Source organism: Athalia rosae, chromosome 2, assembly GCF_917208135.1.
Source record: "Athalia rosae chromosome 2, iyAthRosa1.1, whole genome shotgun sequence".
NCBI lineage: Eukaryota > Metazoa > Arthropoda > Insecta > Hymenoptera > Athaliidae > Athalia > Athalia rosae.
This window is the reverse complement of record NC_064027.1, coordinates 11,114,156-11,126,476: the sequence shown is the minus strand read 5'-3', so window position 1 is coordinate 11,126,476 and position 12,321 is coordinate 11,114,156. Positions and strand designations below refer to the sequence as shown.

General features: G+C 41.9%; 1 protein-coding gene across 7 annotated transcripts in view; it reads right to left on the bottom strand.

The window, feature by feature from the left end:
• Positions 1 to 481: 481 nt before the first annotated feature.
• The window catches only part of LOC125500070, a 38,873-nt gene continuing 27,033 nt past the window's right edge, over positions 482 to 12,321 (bottom strand). For all 7 annotated transcript variants that reach the window (XR_007277250.1, XR_007277249.1, XR_007277247.1 and 4 more), the window contains 3 exons: positions 1,482 to 1,586; positions 889 to 1,015; positions 482 to 549 (listed from right to left, as the gene is read on the bottom strand). Coding sequence is in view for 2 of the 7 variants with exons in the window: in XM_048651346.1 (XP_048507303.1) it covers positions 489 to 549; positions 889 to 1,015; positions 1,482 to 1,497 (204 nt within the window). In the remaining 5 variants the exon portion in view is untranslated. The remainder of the gene's footprint in view (positions 550 to 888; positions 1,016 to 1,481; positions 1,587 to 12,321) is intronic.

Here is a 12,321-nt window from a genome sequence, read left to right as displayed (position 1 = left end):
CGAGGGACATGTCCTCGGGAACTGGTCTTCGGGGACACGTGTTCCCCCAGGGACACGTCCCCGGAGATGCGGTATCCCCGCTGGAGGGGATGCCGTGTCTTTGGGGGCGTGGCCTTGGGGGAATACGAGTCCTCGAAAAACCCGGGAAAAGGAGGTCCCAAGCGGTCACTCGTTTTCTTGATTTCTCTAGAGAAACGAAAAACAAAGTGTCCGCTTGGGACCTCCTTTTCCCGGGTTTTTCGAGGACTCGTATTCCCCCAAGGCCACGCCCCCAAAGACACGGCATCCCCTCCAGCGGGGATACCGCATCTCCGGGGACGTGTCCCTGGGGGAACACGTGTCCCCGAAGACCAGTTCCCGAGGACATGTCCCTCGGGATATGGCATCCCCTCCAGCGGGGATACCGCATCCCCGAAGACATGTCCTCGGGGACTGGGTCCCCTGGGACCCCGGGGGCGGTGGGAGGCCGCGCTGTCCCAGGGGACGGGTCAGTGGACTCCCCCTGATGAACAGGGGGAGTCCGGGCAATGATGTTGAAGGAACTGCGACCTGTAACATAAATAACAAATAGTTAACGCAATACATGACTTAATGTATGACCTATCATGTAACCTAATGTACAATGTATTTTATGCCTCAGTATGTATAAGCTTATGAGACGTTTGGATTATAATAAATTGTACCAAGTTATGGGATAATAAATTATTGTCTTGCCTTATTGGCGTGTCTGATGAATTATATTATCGGGGTGCTTGAATATAATAAGTACATTGGGTAATTCTGGGTGATTTGATTTTATGAAGAGGATTTTGAAAATCTTTTCTAAGGGGGTGCAATTCATATACTCAGACTCTAAATGTTGGATCATACGAATTAAATGAAACATACCTCTGCAGAGAAGAAGTTGGACGTCTCATGTGTTGCAGATCCATCTCGACTGGGTGAAGACGAAGGGATGTATCTCGTCGAGAAGACTCGGTGATGTTCTGATTCGGTTCCATCACGCAATGGTCATCTACCAGAAAAAAAAAACAAATATCACATGTAAAATTGAAGTCACGATGTAACAACCACTTATATTTATATTATATGTGTATCCAAGAATAAGATCAATAAATCTTTCCATATCTCATTGAGAACACAAATCGAGTGAATCATTGTAACATCATCCCGTAAATCTCAAAAAAGTTTGTATAAATAGTTGTTTGAGAATAATAGCTACACCAAATTTGTATGAGTTAGATAGATTAATTAATTATTTCATAATTCAAAAACAGAATAAAACGCGTAATCTGATTGAAAAGTCATTTCTCAGAATTCTGAAGAATTATTCAAAACCTGGGCGAGTATATTTATAACTCGATTTTTAACGACTGTTTTCAGTGTGAATAGTCGGAAGCGCGTGATCAAAATACATTTAGAAACGTTTGCACAATCGATTTAAGCAATGTTCAACTAAATTTTGTAAAAAGCCTGCTCACCATTCTCTTTCTCCATCGTCGCTCTGAGGAACCTGCATTGCTACTGATGTCGCTCTTGATGTCGCCACGGCTGTCGCTGAAGCTGAACTGTCGTAGCATCCAAGCCTGGAACACATGTGTACTCTGTTAAACATACACCAAATTACACGCCCCCAATTGGATGTTTCGTGATTGGCTGAAATTTATACAATTACTATACATGTACAGGGTAAGTTTTTTCTGGGGTCCTGAGGGGGTGTGGCTTAAATCGGCTTAGACTCCGCCTCTTTCTGTTTAACTTGTAATTATCCGAATAACAATTCCCACTTATTGTCAGGCGTTAGCTACTATTTATTTGGCTCTACAATGTACGACGACAGATGGATTGGCAGAGGGGGTCCAGTAGCTTGGCCACCTCGTTTACCAGATTTAACTAGCTGTGATTTTTTTGATGGGGGTATATCAAAAGCAAAGTGTACAATACACAGCCTAGACATCTGGAAGATCTTAGGGATCGAATCACCAGAGCCTGTGAAGCGATTACACCCGAAATCTTGCAGGCGGTGCGAAAAAATCATAGACGCAGACTTGTTGCCTGTATTGATGAAGAAGGGATACACATTCTGTAGGACACCTTCAATAAATCGAAGTCTCAACAGCGCGACTTAGTGTCATTATTTTCATTTCACTAACGACTAGACTGCTACTTGACTTGAGCTAGCTTGGTCAGAATAATAGGTTGCTTTAGAGACAAAGATATCTGTATCTAAATGAAGACAATCGTCCTGACGATAACACGTATGAATAAAAGGAGGCGGAGTATCGGCCGATTTAAGCCACGCCCTCTCAGGACCCCGGAGAAAACTCACCCTGTATACCGATTTGCGTCTGAATTGATGTACTTGTCGGTTAATCATCATCGATGGAAATATTGAGGTCCGAATATCTTGTATAAGATTGAAGTGATGATCAATTTAGATTTTGGGGAGAACAAAAAAACGAAGAAGAGAGAACTCCTTAGACCGTACACAATCAGATTCTGGGTCTCTGTGGCATATTATGAGAAAATGAACCAATTTATGAAGGTATATTTGAGGACATAGGCTTGGCGTTTTTCCGAGGCAAAAGGTAATGTATTCGTTCTAATTATTCCAGGACGCTTTTTCTACGTCAAGACATCCTTGATTTTTCACTTTTCAGATCGATAAACTAGCGATAACTTGTTCAATTTTGGTGATAGATTAATCTGGCTTGTAGATTCAGATTCCTGAGATCTAAACAGATAGAAGTAGCGAGGGAAACTCTTTGAAAAAAAGTTCTAATTCTGATCTCGGATTTTGGGAAATGTCGGAGAATCAATCTGTAGAACCGAGCAATCTGATATTATTTTTATATAGAAACGAGTTTTCTACGTGGACTCAGTTGAATCGATATCAGAATCATTTTGTCGAATACTACTCTGTAGACACGAACCTGTACAACTTTTGCTCTGTAGAAATGATTTCTGTCGAAACGGTCCTCTCCCGCGTAAAGTCGATATCCGACTGAATAAAACTGAGCGAAATATCGCTTTTAACTGCGGCAGTTGAAGGAACACCAGAGAATTCGTGCCTACCATTTTATTGTATGGAAGCGATCCCCGTACAACTGCTACAACTATGCTCAAAGTATTTGCGAGGGATCGCAGCTATGGTCATTGTAAGTAATGGACAAACGAACGTGTCGGATACCGACAGCGATAGTTCGGAGTTAGTGACCTGGCCAAATTGTTGGGCTTTGAACTCGGTGATCTTCGAAAATAGGCATGACTACTGCTGTACCGGCGTACCACGATGCCGAAACACACGCGATTCCTACTTCCATGTTGCTGAACTTGTGAGTATTTCAGATTGATCGAGGTGAAATTATTGGCGAAAGAAGGACACGGGTGAAATTTATTAAATTATTCAAATATTGCCGATCAGTTTTTTTTCTGGCTGGTTCTCTCATCGTCTCGATGTCGCGTTTACTTTTTCATCAAATTTTTGTTCTGTGTTTTTGATTAACGCGAATGTCAGAAGTTTACGCAAAAATCAGCCAGAAGTATGCGATTTTGGGCAAAGAATTTCATGTTTTGTTTGGTGTTTTTTATTATTCTTGAAAAAGTTTTTTCATCATCGAGTGTATATTGTGCCGCTCTGCGGGGTAGAAAGCATTGGAACATCCATACCTCATACCTTTGGATAGCGGAGTAATTCCATCCTTGAGCGGGCGCAATGAAATATTTCTGCAACGACGAGTGTTTTTCGTTGAGCTTAATTTGTGAAATTAATTTCTTCGACGTAGAAATAAGCATTGTCCTTTGAAAAAGAAAGAGGAGGGAGAGAAATGACGGAGAGCGAGCGAGAGGGCGAAACGGAGGGTGAGAAAGCGGAGATGGGGTTTGAAATTTATTAAATTCAACGAATTCGCACAGTTTCAGTGCCTCGAGATTGGCTGACGCGACGATCGAGATGGTGAAAAGCTTTTACGAGTGTGCGTTGATATTTATACTTTTCCATAACAAGGCATGGGAGATCACTTTCGAATAATTGTAGAGAGCCAGTCGGAAACAATTGGTCTTTCTGATTATCTGAGGTGTTATAATTTGACGAGTAAAAAACACAAGCGTTTTCAGGTAGATTATTACTATATCCAACGAGCGTATCGTTCTCGTTTTCAAATGACGAGATAGATCGATCGTTGAAATTAATTGGTACCTCGTATAATCCCAACTCAATTTTATTCATTCAGTGTTGAAAACTCGCTGGAATACAAAAAGATGAAATAAAAAAACCCTAGCCAATAACGAAATTTTTTTGAAAATATATGAAATCATTGCTTCCATATTTAACCGGATTTCTCTCATTGGTTGAGAGCTTTTTAAAGCTCAATGACTCTCTAAATGTTTCGAATTCTTTTTGAACCGTAGAGCTGAAAATAAACCAACGACGTATCGGTACCTGGGAGACGTGCGGTATCTTTTCTCAATTTTCAGCACAATAGTGTCGACCATCGAGCTCTCCTCACTGGAGGAACTTCACTTTTACGGCAGCATGGGGTCAGTAGCGACCCCAGTGGCGCCTAGAGGGTTAACTATGAGTGAAACGTGGCGCAGTTTAGCTCGGGAGCAATGGTTCCGTTGAATATTAATTGGTAGAGTTTCGCGTGAAATCTTAATGAAATTAACCGCGAGGTGAGATTATCCCAAAGACTTTTTGCGACTTCCGAGACATTTTCATTTCGGGGGTTCCAACGCCGTTCAACGCCCCCTTGAACGTCCGCTGCCAACACCGACCGATTTATCTTGCATATTGAGTTGTGTTTTGCGCAGGAATATTTCACCCCTTCTCCACACTCTCTCCTACACTCCGCGAATTTCCATCTGTACGATTGCCTTGACCCCCCCCCCCCTGACCCTCCGACTCACTCTAAACTTTGACTCCGCGCAATCAACCCCTTACTTATACACCTAAAGTCAAACCCGCGTATTTATGCGCACCAATTCCTGCCGTTGCGGAATATCTTTTGCAATTAAATTCACGAATTATGGAAAGCGAATTCTTATTATAATCAGGCGTGATTTTAGAGACTGGTCTACCGTTACGCCCGCACCGTTACGGGTGAAACAAGCCCAATTTGTGTTTCATTATTTTTTTTCTTGTTCGCCTTTTCGCTCAAGGAAGCACTCAATCATTCCACGAAGTCGGCAATAAAACTGAAACCGGGCGGAATCGTAACGGATATGATGTATCAATGTGATGGAAAAATGCAAAAAGAGATTGTCAGAGAATGCCTACGGATTCGTTTCGATTCGTACGTATTCAACGCGACTTATTCGCTCGATTATATTCGTCTACCGTGTAATTGGAGATTACCAAAAATTCGTCTTTGCGGTCAGATGAGAGGATTTTCAAGGACACGTTGGCTGACCCTCGTGACTCTGTAGCTTTCGAACAACGAAAGTAATTATCCCATGAACAATCTACGGACCATCCATGATATTCGTTCGATTGTAACAGCGGCGGAGTTGTCAAAATGTTCCTAAATTTTCCCGTCTACACGCAGGTAAAATCGATAATTCCGATGAGGTACGAATCGTAAAAGTCTGGATTCGCATTTTGCTCGATCAGACGTCGACCGATTTGTGATATCTGCTGTAGGATTAATTTCAATCGGATACATTGAAAACGTGGTCTCGTTTATGAACGGATCCGTGACATTCACCGCAGTCGTCAGCTATGAAATTTGGCAAATTTGTCGGCGTTTAGCCGCGGAGGGAAGTTTAGTCGAGGGAATTTAAGATAGCTGCGACATCGTCGTGAAATTGGTACGCTGCATGGAGGATCATACGCAAGATTCAGGGAGCACTGACGTGAGAAAAAGCTTTCGGTTTTGGATTCGGTTCTCAAACAAAAGATAGAGGTTCAAAGTTCCCAGAGTTGGATTCCGCCAAGGATTCAAAGATTGAAGTATTTTTATTTCTCACACTCTCTTTGAAACGTGCTGCTGTGCTTATTCTCGCTTAGGCGAGTGAGACTCGAAAATTTGTCCCCAGCTACCGACGCCCACGCGGTGGATAATAAAAATCGAGCTAGCGCGGCTTTTCCGAGTGCCATGGGCATGGGCGGAATGTGGCGGAGTCTTCTTAAAATAAAGTAGAATAAAAGCTCGAAAAAGATTCTCTCTTGAAAGGTAAAGAGGCCTCCGGCCCGACTGAAAGAGATGGTTGAGATGGGGTCACGGAGGTGCGACGAGGGCGAGTGACTCGGGATAAAGAGTGGCAAGAATCTAAATTATACGACGAAAAGAATGACTCCGGGGGTTTTACCATTGCTCGGAAAGTTCAAGAGGAAACACAGGCATTCGATGCTGTCAGACGTCAAAATAAAGCAATGCAGTTCTCTTTCTCGCTCTTTTTTAACGAGGATCACATGAGCTCGACAAGTGAGCCGGGATGTCGTCATCTCTGATATGAGGAGAAGTTAAGTAATTCGCGGTCGATGTATATATATAGTTTTCCATAATTTGCTATTACGAATCCAATTCAATTTTAGATGACAAAGTAAGCGGGTGGTTTTTCATACTCGCGGAAATTGCGGTCTCGAGATCCGGATGAAGATCGCGGGATTTTGATCGACGTTTAGCTGGTCGGTTTGAGATGAGCTTCAATTTACTTTATAGTCCATAAATTCGTTACTTTGTACCAAAAATTTGTCCCCTCGCGAAATAATATAATTTTATTAATTTGGCACCTCACGTTCGACCCATAAACTCACTCTATATACATACTTTATAGAGTCCGTGATTTATATAACAGCTGAGAAATTTTCATGGTTCGAAATCTCGGAAGGTACAATTTTCATAAAAGTTTAATCCAAATTGAAGAATAATATTCCAGGTAATCCTCTCTAGTGGGGTTAGAATTTGAATATTCCGAATGGGATAGGATTAGTGATAAGGGCACTTTTTCATAATACTTCTCTCGGGAGTCTTTACATTATACGCGAAAGAATTTCATTAATTCCAATTCAAATAATAACCTTATCACCGACATTCCTGTACTTTCATAATTCACAATACTCAAAGACGATAAATCGTGCGTTTGAACTCAAAATCATCTTCTTATACCGATTCAGGTCAAGCCAACTCTCAAACCTGAACGAAAACTGAACGCGTGAGCAAATTGTGGAAAATCTTACTTTCGTGAAGACGACTAGACCCAAGCTCAGCTAGTCTTGCTTTGAAAAATTCCACATATTTTCCTAATCGTTGCCGAGACACACGAGCTTGAAAACTAAGTCCTTGAAAAGTCGGTGATTAGGGTGGGTCGATTTATTCTTTTGATTTTTCTTGACGAGTCGATTTTTCAGGTCAATAAGAATTTTTAACCCTGAAATCGAACAAGTTTGCGATCAATTTTTCACAAATCTCCACCGATCTCGACCTGGAATATCACCTGGCGACGCGGTGACCCATCTGGGATATGCAGCTCATCTATTTCCTGAGCGTTAAAAGTGTATCGAGACCGGACTATGAATACCGCCCCAAACGAGATTAGGAGATACGTCGTTGGCTTACGTGACGCAGCACCGCGTGAGGGTGCGATGCATTAATCCTGGGGGTAAGTTACAATTAGACTAGGTAGAAACGTAAGTTCTGGGTTTATGAGTAATACGTATCAGCAAATCCAGACAAATTAGGAAATCGAAGACGCCACGAGCATCTGGCGTGTGAATTATACGTCTTACGATTCGCTTCGCGCGAGTCAACCGCATAGGGTAATTCCTCCCGCAGAGTCTAAAGATCTGATTACATAACGCGCTATCGCCAAATCGATCCCACGAAACTGCCATCTTTAATAATCACTGTTTCATTGAATGAGTAATCTTTTACACGAAGAAATCGTACAGTACGTGACATGCGATTGAAGTGCGCGTTCAGATTTCCGAGCCTGAATACGTGTAAAAGCTAATAAATCAGATTCTTCCGATTGCGCCCGAGTCCCGATTCCTCCGATTCAACGAAATCTACCCCAGTCTGCTGTTTAAAGGTAGAAATAATAATTCTGCAGTTCTAGGGTTAAAGAAACGCTGGATGGAAACCCTATCTTACTTGCAGCTCGCCGTGATAGTGATTAAAATAATCCACGCAGTATTGGAGTGCTGGAACGCGACAGAAAATATAGAAAAAAATGAAAGTTTTCCAGGAGCCGGGTTTGCCTTACGTAGGCACATAATAGAACGGTAACGTTTCTACCTTCAACTTGTAATTTTAAGTGGGATTAAATATCCTTTTCATAAGTTCATCCAAGAAATACTACAATTATACTATCAAATTGAACAGAAGTAGATGTTTTTCTTTATCGTGATCCTTCGTGCTGTATATTCATGTTTATTTTCAAAATTCATGGAATTGTTTTGAATTCGGGGAGAAAGAATTCCAGGTTCTAAGTCCGGTTGAAAATTCACATCGTCGAAAAAGTAAATTTTTGAAACTTTCTCGCGGTCTCCGAAAATCAATCGAAGTATAGACAAGCCTATTCATAGCTGAGATCTATTTGCAGTTTATCGGAATTGAATATTACAATTATTCTGTACATACTTATAATGATATTACGATAGACTTAAATCTCTTCACATAAATACCAAGTAGAATTGATTCTTCTGAGACACAAGAACGTTACGGATCCACTGGGGTGCAAACGTGCGCAACCCGGATGTGTATGGTCACTGCCAGACAAATACCGAATGACCGAAGCCCCTATCTACATGACCCTACTCGCGGAGGATAAAATCAAAATATGAATAGGCTTCTGACCCAAAAGAATCATCTGTTAGCTCAGGGGCAGAGTTCGAAGTTTTCACGAGGTGTATTTGCACCCCGTGGATCCATCTGGAGATATTATCCATCTCCTTGGTGAGAGGGGCTGAAAAACCTCGAGAAAAAAAAAAAAAAAACCTGGACCTGAAATATCGGATCCCATTTATATCGGGTATCAGTTCTTAATATGACCACGTAGGCTATTCCTTGCGAAATCTGTCAGCGGAGGACTTCAAATTCGTTGTGATCACCTAGTCGCAACGTATTTTTTTCATTGTCTCGCATTATTTTCGATTTCGAAGTGAGGATTCATTGCTTTTGATTATTACACTACAAGTATGCGCGGTATTTGCCATTCACATTTCGGCTTTCATCTTTCCATGTGGAGTGAGAAGTTATATTCTTTTGAAGAGAAAGAATCAAGGTCACAGTTCAAAGTGCTTGAAAGGGGTGATGAAAAGATGTCGAAAGATTTAATTTAAACGTAAAAAATAGGCCTTCAAGAAGTCGTATATTCTAATCTGAGACATCAGTGGCATCGGTGTGGCGGTTCCGGGCTGTTCCGTTGGACTTGACGACGGAAGCTTATACAGAAAAAAGATAGACGGGTTTTCATGGTCCATCGCGCGTCGGCATGATTTATGAAGGGAGGCAGGCAAATGGCGAGGGTAGAATCGGCGCGCACCCCTAACTTCTTGATATTCAATCTCCGATCGGACGGATTTCTTTCTTCGCTTTTTCTGCACATAAGTTTACACGCGATATATGTATATATCTGCAATAAATTTTTTTCATGCGGTATTCCGAAGAAAATTTACGACGAGTTACAACCCGATTGGGCGATATAATGACTATAAGGTTTGACGATATCGTCAACGTCCCGAACGGGAATCCAATCAAATATCCTTACACGGGGTATCGGTCTCACGGCGAACATCGTGCAAAAAATCGCGCGGTGAAAAGAACATCGTAATGATTCGGTACGACAATAGTTGAGAATTCTGTTACACTGGTGACACGTCAATTTTGATGTCCGTGTAATCACTCGATGAGTAGAGGTCAGGTCCCTCAATTTACTCGTTGATTTCTACACTTGCTACTCGATGTGCTGATGTGCGCGTCGTCCAAAATTGTGAAATAATGAATCGGTGATATCGCCTACGTTAAGATGAGGATTGCTGCGATTATCCATCTTGATTTTATTCCACTGAACTTCTTCTTGAAACGGTTAAGTATTCAAGGTTATGTGATAAAAGTTGAAACTTTGTTAAAATTAACTCGGGATCTTCGACCTTTCAGTTATACTCGAGGTTATATCTATACGCATCCGGACAATTTATACGCCACCAGAAACTTGGAGACATCACAGTAATATTATTGTATGCGTAAACGTAGTCAAATGTAATACCTTAACAATGGAGAAAAGCTAATCCAACCGCAAACCGCAGATACAGAAACAATGGAGAATCTAGAAATTTTAATCTACTCATTAGGGTCAATTAAGCGTTCATAATCCTAATTTGAGTTCATTTTACCCGTATATCAAGGGGTTCAATACCAGCTGAACGCGTGACCCATAGAAAAGAGATAATTCTGCTCTAAAGTCGTAACTTTGAGTAGGGATAGAAAATCGAAAGAACCGAAACTTTTGTTATTTTGAAACAAAAGTTGTTTGAAAATCCATTTTCTTCGTACGTTCTAGTAATGTGGCCATGATACTTGACTTGTATGGAATACAAGTGAAAACGATGCTAACGGACGCTTTACAGACGACGTAAGCGGCCATATTTGACAAATCTACCGTTCCAAAACATGGCGACCGTAGCAGCTTTCGCCCATACGAAATACCGTTTTGATGCTACTGGTTCGAAAAAAATCAAGAGAAACAAGTGTACAAACCGAAGTATTGAGCCCTCGATAGGCATAATTCAATCCAATATGTTCATAGATTTTATGCAGTATTGAGGGAAATGTTGACGGCGAACAAACGCGAGATGTGATCGACTTCACACCATTCCGTACAACAAATGGATGCGTTTCCGTCAAAGTTTGTTCCAACGATTAATTCATCGATGACACAAACTAGACAAATTCTTTCGGTCGGACAAAGAGAAAGACCATCGCGTACCCTCAAAATGCACATTAAATCCTTCAAGAGCTATTATAGAGGTTGTCATGTTTGCATTTTGGCCTGTCACGAGGATTATGGAGGAGGTACTACACCTGAACGTACGTTAGACATTGCCAGATGCGCAAGTACCGGGTAACTGCGGATTCTGGGAACGCGAAGTGATCGTTGAACCATGCCCCATAACTCGTCTCTCCCCGTCTCTCCGATAAACAAGGGTACGGACGGTATAATATAGCGTATAGTCAAGCTATACTAATAACATCTACTACTTCGCTCTCTCTATCTGTATACCTATATGCACCGTTCCGTTGCTTAGTTGAGTAACCAGAGCACAAGGTCTAAGTTTGCACGGTGGTGGACCGACTTGGCAGGATAGTGATGGCGGTGTCGCGCAATTCTGAAGTGATTGTGCATCAGCTTGATCGGCTGTAATGGTCGTATACATACAACAGCTCCGCGGCGATGTATTCCTCCTATCCGCTTCGAAGTTACCATAACAATATTGAACAGACTGCACCCACCGGTTGTGGAATAGCCGAATCGATACGATGTAAAAGTAACGTCGGAAATTAGCCACGTTGCCGCTCGCGATCATCGCGAATCCGGCTAATTACACATCTGAAGAATTTGTTGGAAATACTTCAGTCAGCGAGCTGTCAGGCGGACGAGTTTGTCTCCTTTGAGACGGCAGCCGCCATATTTCTTCCCTTGGTTTAATGTGTCAAGACGTATTTTGTGGCAGTTACTGTTTAGGGTTTTGGTAATAAAGGCCTTGATGTCAGCCTAAGCTTCTTTAAGGTAGAAAGGCGTCCCGCGGGACGAGCCAGGATCCCAACCTGCTCCATGTCTTTGGTCTCGCACTTTCGTTATTCGAAATATAAGCGGGTTCTACACGTGACTCTTATCACGTTCACATTTTAACAACTTTCGGTTTATTATATTATACGACCATCCCACCCGCATAACTATTGTATTATATGTTAGGCATTGTTGTGGAGGGAGCTACAGTTATTGGACTTTTATTGCGATCAACCACTCTGTAATATTTTATTTCACCTAATATTCCTTGTATCCAGGTATTGAAACAAAGTGCGAAATGCCGAAATTTCGCGACTTACTTTCAGCCCTAATCGCCGAAACATTCCTTCGGGATTGTAGACTCTCCGCCGAAGGATTTCGTTAGAGACGGATCAATCAAATTTGCGAAGAAATTGCGAAGCTTGAGTTGTGGAGTTAATATGCGCACGAGCGACGGGAATATAATCGAACGTTCAATAACACCGTAGAAAGTAAATCGCGATGGTTATGACCGGAGTCGAGTGCTGTTAGGTGATGCGATGAAGTAAATTTCAATATGAAGTTCACCAGCTTACGATTATTACTCGTTTC